This window comes from Chiloscyllium plagiosum, chromosome 6 (assembly GCF_004010195.1).
Source record: "Chiloscyllium plagiosum isolate BGI_BamShark_2017 chromosome 6, ASM401019v2, whole genome shotgun sequence".
Lineage (NCBI taxonomy): Eukaryota > Metazoa > Chordata > Chondrichthyes > Orectolobiformes > Hemiscylliidae > Chiloscyllium > Chiloscyllium plagiosum.
In genome coordinates this window covers 121,200,198-121,213,498 of record NC_057715.1, presented here as the reverse complement: position 1 = coordinate 121,213,498, position 13,301 = coordinate 121,200,198, and the positions used below count along the sequence as shown (strand labels likewise).

Below are 13,301 nucleotides of genomic sequence, written 5' to 3'. Positions count from 1 at the left end.
GATAGGCAGACTAGTCAAGGAAGCTGAGGGGTTTGGGTTTGTAACACGTGATGGAGGCAAATTCATAGAAAGGAAAGGATAAATCAGAGATGGACTTCATAAAGGTGAAACAAGCATGGAAATTGGAAGCAAACCTTTTTTAAAAAAAAAAGCTGAAAGTTCTTTCATGCTTCATTCAGCTGTAAAATGTCAGTTAATAAAGGTGGTCCTTCCTTGTCAGCTATTACCTTTTCACTACAAGTGCTAAAGCAAGACTGTTGGAGTTTTTATCTGTGATTTCATGCTGAAGGATGTGATTAATGGTAGTCAATTAATATCTTGTTGGTTGAGTTATTTGGAATTCTGAATAGTTTGATCCAATCTTCTGTTGGATTTGAGTAAACTCTTGTTCTTCAAAATAGGTGCATCGGAACCACGAAATATGGCTTATATGAATCGACTTGGAATCTGGGGTGAAGGTACACCCTTCAAAGAATTCAATGATTTTATTCAAGCTGTGGAAAGAAGGTAAAAAGTAAACTTCACTGTCAGATTATTTAAACCATTCCCAGTTTCATATTTGTGTGATTGATGTGATGGATTCTAGGGTCTGTTGTCTAATGCTCCCCAGTGAATACAAGAAATTGATAATGTTTCTGTATCCTTTTATATGCAGTTAATTCACTTGTCTTGAGACAGGGAAAGCTTACCTGATAAACTTGTAATGCTCTCGCAGGAAGTGACAAACAATAAATAGTGCCTTGCCAGTATTGTTCATTTTCCAAGAACAAATTATAAAATTGAACTAATCACCATTCTTGCATAACATCTATAGCAGGGTTTGCTAAGTTATAACTTTTTCCTGACCCAGAGCAGTTAGAATTTTCTCTTTATAGCAGTATTTAGAGTCATAGTTAAGCAACATGGAAACAGATCTTTCAGTCCAACTTGTCCATGCCAACCCGATATCCTAAATTAATCTAGTCCTGTTTGCCAGCATTTGGCCCATATCCCCCTAAACCCTTCCTATTCATTAACCCATCCAGATGCCTTTTAAATGTTGTATTTGTACCAGCCTCCTCCACTTCCTCTGTAAATTCATGCCATGCATGCACCACCCTCTGCGTGAAAAAGTTGCCCCTTAGGTCCTTTTTAAATCTTTCCCCTCTCACCTTCAACCTGTGCCCTCTAGTTTTGGACTCTGCTACCCTGGGGAAAAATACTTTGTCTATTCACCCCATTTATCCCCCTCATGATTTCATAAACTTCTAAAAGGTTACCCCTCAGCCTCCAACGCTCCAAGGAAAATAGCCCCAAACTATTTTGCCTCTCCATATGGCTGAAACCCATCTGACCTGCCAATAGCCTTGTAATTCTTTTCTGAACCCTTTCAAGTTTCATAACATCCTTCGTAAAGCAGGGAGACAGAATTGGACACAGTATTCCAAAAGTGGCCTAGCCAACGTCCTATACAGCCACAACATGGCCTCCTAACTCCTATGAGAAAATGAGGACTGCAGATGGTGGAGAATCAGTCGAAAAGGGTAGCGCTGGAAAAGCACATCAGGTTGGGAGCTGATGAAGGACTTATGCCTGGAGCATCGCCTGTCCTGCTGCCTGATCATCTGTGCTTTTCCAGTGCCACCCTTTTTGACACTCCACTCTTACATTCAGTGCAGTGACCAATAAAGGCAAGTGTACCATATGCTGCCTTCACTATCCTATCTACCTGTGACTCCACTTTACAGGAGCTATGAACCTGCACTCCAAGGTCTCTTTGTTTAGCAACACTCCCCAGGACCTTACCATTAAGTGTGTAAGTCCTGCCCTGATTTGCCTTTCCAAAATGCAGCACCTGACATTTATCTAAATTAAACTCCATCTGCCACTCCTCGGCCCATACTCCATCTGATCAAAGTCTCGTCCCACTCTGTGGGAACCTTCTTGGATGTCTACTACATCACCAATTTTGGTGTCCATATCTACAAAATTACTAATGCTTCCTGTGTTCAGTTCCAAATCACTTCTGTAAATGACAAAAAGCAGTGGACACAGCACAGATCCTTGTGTGGCACCATTTAATTAATTTTTTTTTAAAGTTAGCATGATAACCTGATGTACAAATTTCATATGACCCTTAAGAGTTTATTAAGCTATTTTCTATCACGTTAACGATATAATCAGAAACTTATTTCTCTACATCGAACTATTCCAGATGATATGTTGCTTTACATTCCTGATATCTGAATTAACTAGATTACGATAAATTCAACTTTATACATAATTTGTTGATAGGGTGGACCATATTATTCCACTGCACTCCCATTTGAGCTGAGCTTATTTTGGTTTGGAAGATTATCTGCAAGACTACTCTTTACTAGGTCTGTAAAGTGAACTTTGAGGGGAGTGTGGCAACAAGGTCTCTATTTCCTTTTGTGTCTGTCAATCTGATTCATAAATATTGTGCTCTGTTCAGTAATCCAGCTATTTTTAACAAAGATTCTCATGTAAAAAACTGCTTCTCAAAGGTTTTGTGGTTGTTTACAATAAAGTTACAAGGAATATAACTGCACTGATTTATTTTTTCCCTTAAACCAGAGGTGTTGGGGCAATGGAGATTGTTGCCATGGATATGAAGCTAAGAGGAATGTATATAGCAAGACAGCTGAGCTTTTCCGGAGTGACCTTCAAAATTGAAGAAGTTCCCCTCAGTCAAGATTACATCAAGATGTATAATAAAGCAGTTAAACTGGTAAGTCTTTGTTTAAGCTTCAGACTTTTCATTGGATGTATAAACTTTGGAATTCAAATCAACCTCTTTGGAGTGTTGAAGGTTCTTGAGCAATGAGAGGGAAAATATGATTAGATGGCCAAAATCCTTTTCCATTGTACTGTGTGTGTGTGGTGGCCACCACTGAGAAAAATAAATTTTTTTTTTGAGGGCTGTTTGTGAGATTTGCTCAGAGACAAATGTTTGTCTTTCATGCTATACCTTTTTGGTTTACAAGGGATCCTTCATTCTTTTGAAGGCTTTAATTTGGATGCAGACATGCAGCAATATTAAGTTCTGAATGTGTTAATTTTTATTTCGGTGCTGTTTCTTCAGATAAATGTACAAATACCAAAGATTGTGTGTGTGTGTGTATATATATTAATATTTTAATTTGAATTTAATGTTTGTAATTTACTATAAATAAATCTCATACTATTTTTAATGCGCTCATGGAAGTAACTGGTTAAATTCATAATGCACTATAAAAATATAAAACATCATAACTGATTTCCAGAAGTTTTACTGTAACTGGGGAAAAAGTCTGTAAACTGCTTCCTCTTAAAATTGAAAGTAAGATGCTGAATATCGAGGTAAATACCCCTTCATAGCCTGTGCTTCTGTATATAACAGATTTAAGTGCTTGGATATCTTGATTGCCTCCCATTTATCGAAAGATATTTTGGCTTGTTGAATATTGAGTGTCTCTAAACTTGATCAGTGATAAATGAAATTGCACATTGCATTAACGATGTTTTAGCAGACCTTTTTTTGTGCCGGCCAATGCATCCTCTCCCTTGACCCAGCTGAAATAGGGGTCTCTGCTCTCTGCAGACATGCACATTTCTCCTCGCCTATTCAAAAGTGTGCGAGATGGAACTCATGGTGGAACTGGAGCAACACATTAGAAATAGATCCTGAGATAGGAGGTAGAGCTTCCCTTGATTTTGTCTCTGATGCAATGACTTTTTCTCAGATTTTTTTTTGAGTAGGTGTGTTTCGTCAAATCCCTACATATGGAAGCAGGCCATTTAGCCCATCAAGTCGACGCTGACCCTCTGCAGAACATCCCACATAGACCTCCCCCCACTGTGTACCCTTTCACTGTAATTCTGCATTTCCCATGGCCAATCCATCTAACCACATTGTTGGACTGTGGGAGGAAACAGGACCGTCCGGAGGAAATCTGCGTAGACACCGGGAGAATGTGCAAACTCCAGTCACTCGACTGGAATCGAACCTGGGTCCTTGTTGCTGTGAGTCAGCCTTGCTAGCCATTGAGCCGCTGTCACTTCAGTGTAGTTTGAGCACTAAATGTCATGGATTTTGGATCTTGTCTACTGCTGGTTTCTTTACTTGGTTGTAAACCTTTTGCTCCATGGTGTGAGAGAAGTGAGAAAGCAATGCTATAGGTGTAGATTGCTTGTAACTGTTTTTAATTTCCCCAGCAACTTAATGTAGCATATCTTTTGAGGTAATTGTTTGAGGGATATCAAAATAGGAACGGAGCATGTGGAAAGCAAATGAAGCGAGTCGTGAGTTCATGGAATGCCCTGCCAGTACCAGTGGTGGACTCTCCCTCTTTATGGGCATTTAAAAGGGCATTGGATAGACATATGGAGGATAGTGGGCTAGTGTAGGTTAGGTGGGCTTGGATCGGCGCAACATCGAGGGCCAAAGGGCCTGTACTGCGCTGTATTGTTCTATGTTCTATAAGTGTTGACATTTATTGAAAGGGGAATTGAGAATGAAGTAGGGAAGTTCCATGATGTCTCACGGAGGCCTTAAAGATCACATCTGTACTGCCATGCACACTATTGGTCACCTTACCTTAGGAGGTACTGTGTATATTTGCATCAGAGGAGGTTCAGACAGTGTTTACTTAGCTGATTTCAGAATGAAAATTTCAACTTGTGATTAGAGTTATCTTAGGGAGGAAGGTTTAACAGATTGAGCCTGTACTCTATGTTTAGCAAGCGGTGATCTTATTAATACATATGGGATCCTCAGGAGATACCATAAAGAGGATACTTGGGAGATGCTTCCTTTCATGTAGGGAGCTTGGAGTCAAGGGTACAGTTTAAAAATTATACCCTCCCATCTAAGACTAAGTTGAGAAATTTTTTTCTTGAGGATTTTTGTTTGCTGAATTTCTCTCTCAGAAAACAATGTAAGCAGGTTAATGGGAACATATAGCTGAGGTCAGCTATGATCCTATTGAACGGTAGAGGAATCTCATGAGGCCAAATATTCTAATTCTTGTGTGAACCAGAATAGTGCTGGAGTGTGGATCAAATCAATTGGACTAGTACTGGATTTAAGAACAATGCCGGATGAATCTGCGAACTTGACGTTTGTAATCCTTGTGAAATGTGTTAAAGGTTCTAACCAATGATTGATTTTGTTGGGGTATAGTAGGACAAAACATTTAACTGGAACTTTTCTTGGATAACATTTTCACAACTTCAGGACTTTGCAAGGTGCTCTTAGAACTACTGAATCACATTTTAAGTGCAGACACAGTGAGGAAAATGGAAGCCATTTGATCAACAGCAAATTTCCACACATGACAGTGGTAATGAGCTGAATTATTTTAAAATGCTGGCTGGGGACACCAGGACAAATTTCTAGTGTGTCTTCAAAAAGTGTCACAGAATCTTTTATCACCAGGCAGAACCTTATTTTGTCTTTGTGCTTGAAAAATTATAACTTAGTACAGAACTGAGTGGTGAACCAAATGTCAACTATAAATTAATTACTTGAGACTTTGTGGTTAATGGTCAGCTCCAGGATGATTTGGTGATGATAATGCCCTTCAATGTTGCAGGTAAACTGCTAAATTTTCTCATTGCATTTGATTTGGCCAACTAGCACTTGAGTGATGAGAAACATGATTGCAACCACTTGTCCACATGTGCTTGGTGTACAGTTCTTGAAGCATCTGGACATGGGCTACTTCGTGATCTGAGGAATTGCAAATAATGCTGAATAGTCTGCAATTATTATTCTAACCTTTTGTTTGAAGGAAGGTAATTGAAGTAGTTGAAGATAATTGGGTCTTAAAGCGTTGAGTAACTTTGCAGCTATGTCCTTGGATTGAAATGGTTGACCTCCAACAGCCACAACTATTTTTTCTTTGTACTTGGGGTGACTCCAGCCAGTGGAGCACTTTGTCTAATTCATATTGACTTAATTTTACTTGGGCTTCTTGATGCTATATCTTGTCAGTTTTTGCCTTGATTCCAAGCGCTCACCATTTGCTTGTATTCTGGACCTCTCCATGTTTATACTGAGTTCATAATGTGGTCTGGACTTCACTGGTCCTAGTAAAAACCAAGTTGAGCATGAAGAGTTTATTGGTGAATAAATCCTGATGAGGCAGTGGCCTGGTGGTATTATCACTGTGAATTCAGAGGCCCAGCTAAGGCTCTGGGGACCTGGGTTCAAATCCTGCCATGGTAGATGATGGAAATTGAATTCAGTAAAAACCTGGAATTGAGAGACTTGTGATGTCCATGAAACCATTGTGAGAAAAACTCATCTGGTTCACTGATGTCCTTTAGGAACGGAAACTGCTATCCTTACCTTGTCTGGCTTATGTGACTCCAGACCCTCAGCAAAGTGGTTGACCCACGGCTGCCTTCTGGGCAATTAGAGATGGGCAATAAATGCTGGCCCAGCCAGTGACGCGCTCATCCCATGAATGAATTTTTAAAAAGTTAATAGCAGTGTGGATGTCACCTTGTATCACTGCTAATCAAGAGAAGATTGGAAAAGTACTTGCCTAGGTTAGATTGGGTGTACCTAGGCAATTTTCTGCACTGTTGAACAGGTGCTAATGTCCTGGAACAGCTTGAACAGGGACTTGGCACGTTCAGGATACCTTTAGTACATTAGGTGGGATGATGGGCCTGGTAACTTTGCTATATTTAAATTTCTCAGTCATGTTAGCAAATTGCTGAGCATTTGAGACCACCAGCAGAGCATTGTGTTCCCATAGCCTTGAAAACATTTTGTAGAATTTATTGCACAGTCTAAACAATTTTACCACTTCATCATCATCTTTCTATTGATCATTACAGAAATTTCCTGTACTCTGTTGGACCAACAGATTTGAATTTTGCAAGCCTAAACTCGAGCTGTTTGTGTTTTTTGTCTTTCAGTGGGTGGAGGCCAGGGAGAAATTTCAGATGTCAGCTGAGCTGATTGATGCAGAGCAACGGATGAAAAAGTCAATGTGGGGTCAGTTCTGGTCAGCACACCAGAGATTTTTCAAATACCTCTGCATTGCATCCAAAGTTAGAAGGATAGTACAACTGGCCCGAGAAGAGATCAAAAATGGAAAGGTAAAGTGATCTCAAAGGGACTGGTATTGAGAAATTCTTCCTTATGTCAGCAATTGTATTATGGAACCAGGGAAGATAGGTTTAAATTGCTTGTTAATAAATTCTTTAGGAACTTCTTTATCCAAAGAGTGGTTTTAATATGAACCCACTACCTGACTGAGTGAGTGTTTGAGGCAAAGAGGGAAACTCTTCCAGCTTATGCAAATCTAAGAGTTATCGTTGGCTATGTTCATGGGTGATCTGATTGGAGCATGAGCATTGTCCTGGATAGCTGAAGAAAATGAAACTGTAGATGTTGCATATTTGAAGTAGAAAAAGAACTTCCTGGAGCTATTCAGGTCAGTTACCATCTCTGGAGAGAGTTCGCACTTCAAGTCATTGACTTTTCATCAGTTGGAGTTGTAATAGGGTTTAATCAAATAAAGGACAAAGAATGGGAAGGTGCCAAAGGGGAAATCTGTGATAGGGTGGAAGGCAGGAGAAGTTAAATGCTAAGTGTGGTCGTGTGAAGCAAATGGGACAAGTTAACAAACAGAGGATCCCTCGACAGAAGGGTGGAGTGAGTACCAGCCATCTGAAGGCAAAATGAGAAGTGAGTTGAATCAAAATCTGTTGCCATGGAGTCTATCAACTGTTTAAAAAGACTTGCAAGTTTCCTAATTGATGATTGACCAATGACAGCAGTGTGTACCAGCCGAAGTCATCTCGGTTCCTTCAACAGCATCTTCCAAACATGTCACCAACACGAGCGAGGAAAACAAAATTAAAAATCACACGACACCAGGTTATAGTCCTACAGGTTTAATTGGAAGCACTAGCTTTCGGAACGCTGCTCCTTCATCAGGTGGTTGTGACAACTACCTGATGAAGGAGCAGCGCTCCAAAAGCTAGTGCTTCCAATTAAACCTGTTGGGCTATAACCTGGTGCCGTGTGATTTTTAATTTTGTACATGAGCTTTTTGAGGAAGAAACAAAGAGGATTGATGAGGGCAGAGTAGTACAGGTCATCTATATAGACTTCAGTAAGGCATTTGACAAGGTTCCCCATGGGAAACTGGTTAGCAAGGTAGATCTTGTGGAATACAGGGAGAACTAGCCATTTGGATACAGAACTGGCTTAAAGGTAGAAGACAGAGGCTGGCGGTGGAGGGTTGTTTTTCAGACTGGAAGCCTGTGACCAGTGGAGTGGCACAAGAATCGGTGCTGGGTCCTCTACTTTTTGTCATTTACGTAAATGATTTGGATGCGAGCATAAGAGGTACAGTTAGTAAGTTTGCAGATGACACCAAAATTGGAGGTGTAGTGGACAGCAAAGAAGGTTACCTCCGATTACAACAGGATCTGGACCAGATGGGCCAATGGGCTGAGAGTGGCAGATAGAGTTTAATTGCTCCATTTTGGGAAAGCAAGTCTTAGCAGGACTTGTACACATCATGGTAAGGTCGTGGGGAGTGTTGCTGAACAAAGAGACCTTGGAGTGCATGTTCACAGCTCCTTGAAAGTGGAGTTGCATGTAGATAGGATTGTGAAGAAGGCTTTCCTTTATTGGTCAGAGTATGGAGTATTACGAGGTCATGTTGAGGCTGTACAGGACATTTGTTAGGCCACTGTTGGAATATTGCGTACAATTCTAGTCTCCTTCCTATCTGAAAGATGTTGTGAAACTTGAAAGGGTTCAGAAAAGATTTACAAGGATGTTGCCAGGGTTGGAGGATTTGAGCTATAGGGAGAGGCTGAACAGGCTGGGGCTGTTTTCCCTGGAGTGTCAGAGGCTGAGGGGTGACCTTATAGAGGTTTATAAAATTGAGGGGCGTGGATAGGATAAATAGGCAAAGTCTTTTCTCTGGAGTGGGGGAGTCCAGAACTAGAGGGCATAGAACATAGAACATTGCAGTGCAGTACAGGCCCTTCGGCCCTCGATGCTACGCCGACCTGTCATACCAATCTGAAGCCCATCTAACCTACACGATTCCATGTATGTCCATATGCTTGTCCAATGATGACTTAAATGTACTTCAAGTTGGCAAATCTACTACCGTTGCAGGCAAAGCATTCCATACCCTTAATAGAGGGATCGAGTTCTGGAACCATGAGGTTATGCTACAGCTGTACAAAACGCTAGTGCAGCCGCACTTGGAGCATTGTGTACAGTTCTGGTCATAAACCGCATTATAAAAAGGATGTGGAAGCTTTGGAAAGGGTGCAGAGGAGATTTACTAGGATGTTGCCTGGTATGGACGGAAGGTCTTACGAGGAAAGGCTGAGTACACTCTGAGTAAAGAAACTACCTCTGACCTCTGTCCTATATCTATCACCCCTATATCTATCACCCCTCAATTTAAAGCTCTGCCCCCTCGTGCTCACCGCCACCATTCTTGGAAAAAGGCTCTCCCTGTTCACCTTATCTAACCCACTGATTATATGTCTCTATTAAGTCACCTCTCAACCTTCTTCTCTCCAATGAAAACAGCCTCCAGTCCCTCAGCCTTTCCTCGTAAGACCTTCCCTCCATACCAGGCAACATCCTAGTAAATCTCCTCTGCACCCTTTCCAAAGCTTCCACATCCTTCTTATAATGCGGTGACCAGAACTGTACACAATACTCCAAGTGCGGCTGCACTAGCGTTTTGTACAGCTGTAGCATAACCTCATGGTTCCAGGACTCGATTCCTCTATAAATAAAAGCTAAAACACTATTTGCCGCCTTAACAACCCTGTCAACCTCGGTGGCAACTTTCAAGGATCTGTGTACCTGGACACCGAGATCTCTCTGCTCATCTACACTACCAAGAATCTTACCATTAGCCCAGTACTTTGCATTCCAGTTACTCCGACCAAAGTGAATCATCTCATACTTGTCCGCATTAAATTCCATTTGCCACCTCAGCCCAGCTCTGCAGGTTATCTATGTCTCTCGATAACCTACAACATGATTCGTCACTATACATAGCTCCACTGACCTTGGTGTCGTCTGCAAATTTACTAACCCACCCTTCTACGCCTTCATCCAGGTCGTTTATAAAAATGACGAACAGCAGTGGACCCAACACCGACCCTTGCGGTACACCACTAGTAACTGGACTCTAGGATGAACAGTTCCCATCAGCCACCACCATCTGTCGTCTTTCAGCAAGCCAATTACTGATCCAAACTGCTATATCTCCCACAATCCCATTCTTCCGCATTTTGTACAATAGCCTACTGTGGGGATCCTTATCGAATGCCTTGCTGAAATCCATATACTCCACATCAACGGTTTACTCTCACCTACCTGTTTGGTCACCTTCTCAAAGAACTCAAGGTTTATGAGGCACGACCTATCTTTCACAAAACCGTGCTGACTATCCCTAATCAAATTATTCTTTTCTAGATGATTATAAAGCCTATCTCTTATAACCTTTTCCAACACTTTACCAACAACTGAAGTAAGGCTCACTGGCTATAATTACCAGGGTTGTCTCTACTCCCCTTCTTGAACAGGGGAACCACATTTGCTTAGTCTGTCTGCAAGAATAGTGCCAGAAATGACGATTTAAAGATCAATGCCAACGGCTCAGCAATCTCCTCCCTGGCTTCCCAGAGGATCCTAGGATAAATCCCATCCAGGACGTGTATTTCCACACTCTGCAGGATTTCTAATACCTCTTCCTTGTGAACCTCAATCCCACCTAGTCTAGTAGCCTGTATCTCAGTAATCTCCTCGACAACATTGTCATTTTCTAGAGTGAATACTATCGAAAAATATTCATTTTATGCTTCCCCTATCTCCTCTGACTCCACACACAACTTCCCACTACTATCCTTGATTGGCCCTAATCTTACTCTCGTCATTCTTTTATTCCTTAAATACCTATAGAAAGCCTTAGGGTTTACCTTCATCCTATCCGCCAACAACTTCTCATGTCGTCTCCTGGCTCTTCTGAGCTTTCTCTTTAGGTCTTTCCTGGCTACCTTGTAACCCTCAAGCACCTTAACTGAGCCTTCACATCTCATCCTAACATAAGCCGCCGCCTTCCTCTTGACCAGAGATTCCACTTCCTTCGTAAACCACGGCTCCCGTGCTCTACAGCTTCCTCCCTGCCTGACAGGTACATACATAACTAGGGGACACAGTAGCTTTTCCTTGAATAATCTCCACGTTTCTAATGTGCCTATCCCCTGCAGTTTCCATCCCCAACCTATGCTTCCTAAATCTTGCCTAATCGCATCGTAATTGCCTTTCCCCCCAGCTGTAACTCTTGCTCAGTGAATAACGCCTATCCCTTTCTATCACTAAAGTAAACATAACAGAATTGTGATCGCTATCACCAAAGTGCTCACCTACTTCCAAGTCTAACACCTGGCCGGGCTCATTACCCAGTACCAAATCTAGGTTTAGGGTGAGAGGGGAAAGGTATAAAAGAGACCTAAGAGGCAACTTTTTCACACACGGTGGTACAGGTACAGAATGAGGTGCCAGAGGAAGTGGTGGAGGCTGGTACAATTGCAGCATTTAAGAGGCATTTGGATGGGTATATGAATAGGAAGGGTTTGGAGGGACATCGGCTGGGTGCTGGCAGGTGGGACAAGATTGGGTTGGGATATCTGGTCGGCATGGACGGATAGGACCAAAGGGTCTGTTTCCATGCTGTACATCTCTATGACCCTCGTCCAGCACTGGCATCTCCAAATTAGGAAAACAAAGGCAGCAGATAAATGAGACTACCACCTGCAAGATTCCCTCTTAGCCTCCATCCTGACTTGGAACTGTTATTCACCTTTCACTATCACTGCTTCAAAATCCTAGAACTTCAGTGCACTATGATTGTGCCTACAGCCCAAGGGCTGCAGCCATTCAGGGAGACAGCTCATTACCACTTTATCAAGGCAATCAGTAATGGCTCATAACTGGCTTGTTCAGTCACTGATGCCTACGTTCTATTTATTAGTAGATCCATTTATTGGTAAACATAAAAATTTAAAATGTGAATTAAAGAAAATAATCTATGCATTAGTGAATGTTAATGTTGGAAGATCACAGGTTGCTGGTGTGGACAATGAAGAAATGTGCACTATTTTCACGTGAGGTCAAAAAATATTGGAGTAATAGAATAATAAGAACTTTAGATTAGTTAGTGTGGAAACAGGCCCTTCGGCCCAACAAGTCCACACCGAACCTCCGAAGAGCAACCCACCCAGACCCATTCCCCTACATTTATCCCTTCACCTAATACTACAGGCAATTTAGCATGGCCAATTCACCTAACCTGCACATTTTTGGACTGTGGGAGGAAACTGGAGCACCGGGAGGAAACTGGAGCACCAGGAGGAAACCCACGCAGACACTGGGAGAATGTGCAAACTCCACACAGTCAATCGCCTGAGGCGGGAATTAAACCCAGGTCTCAGGAGCTGTGAGGCAGCAGTAGCACGGCCAATTCACCTGACCTGCACATTTTTGGACTGTGGGAGGAAACCAGAGCACCCGGAGAAAACCCACACAGACACTGCGAGAATGTGCAAACTCCATACAGATAGTCGCCCGAGGCTGGAATTGAACCTGGGACCGTGGTGCTGTGAGGCAGCTGTGCTATCCTCTGAGCCTCCGTGCCGCCCAAGGCTTCTGCAAGTTTGCCTACATTATACCCGAGTGCCCAACAAAATTATATCTTTCCATTCCACAGGATTTAGACTTTGCTTTAAATAAAGTTTTAAAGGGATAATTGTACAGACAATTGTTGACTAAAATGATGTTACCTGTTCTAATGGTTTTATTTTGGAATTGTAGTGCGTGGTTATTGGTCTGCAATCTACTGGCGAAGCAAGAACTCTTGAAGCTCTGGAGGAAGGTGGTGGTGAACTGAATGATTTTGTTTCAACTGCTAAGTATGTTTAAATAGTATTACTGCCTGTAATTGTAAATTAATCAATGTTTCTAAAAAGCATCAATTACTCTTGCCAATTTCTATAAAAATACCTTTTGTAAACTATCAACTCAGGTCTCTAAATTAGTTATGCAGCTGAAAGTTACTGTCAGCTTTATCTTACTGTGCAATCATTTGCAACTTAGAATTTTACATGTTTGCTACATGTGCAGTTGAACGTAAATATCCGGTGCAAGGAAGGAAAATTTTGTACAAATTCTTCATGATTTAGTATACCTTTTAATTGCTGATATATTTGTCTTCCTGATTTCATTACTTAGTTGTGAAATTCTTGATTACTAG

General features: G+C 41.7%; 1 protein-coding gene across 2 annotated transcripts in view; it reads left to right on the top strand.

The window, feature by feature from the left end:
- sbno1 (strawberry notch homolog 1 (Drosophila)) overlaps positions 1 to 13,301 on the top strand; it is a 103,835-nt gene that overhangs the window by 62,492 nt on the left and 28,042 nt on the right. For both annotated transcript variants that reach the window (XM_043692636.1, XM_043692635.1), the window contains 4 exons: positions 402 to 507; positions 2,578 to 2,731; positions 6,913 to 7,095; positions 12,863 to 12,960. In XM_043692636.1, the coding sequence (XP_043548571.1) occupies positions 402 to 507; positions 2,578 to 2,731; positions 6,913 to 7,095; positions 12,863 to 12,960 (541 nt within the window). The remainder of the gene's footprint in view (positions 1 to 401; positions 508 to 2,577; positions 2,732 to 6,912; positions 7,096 to 12,862; positions 12,961 to 13,301) is intronic.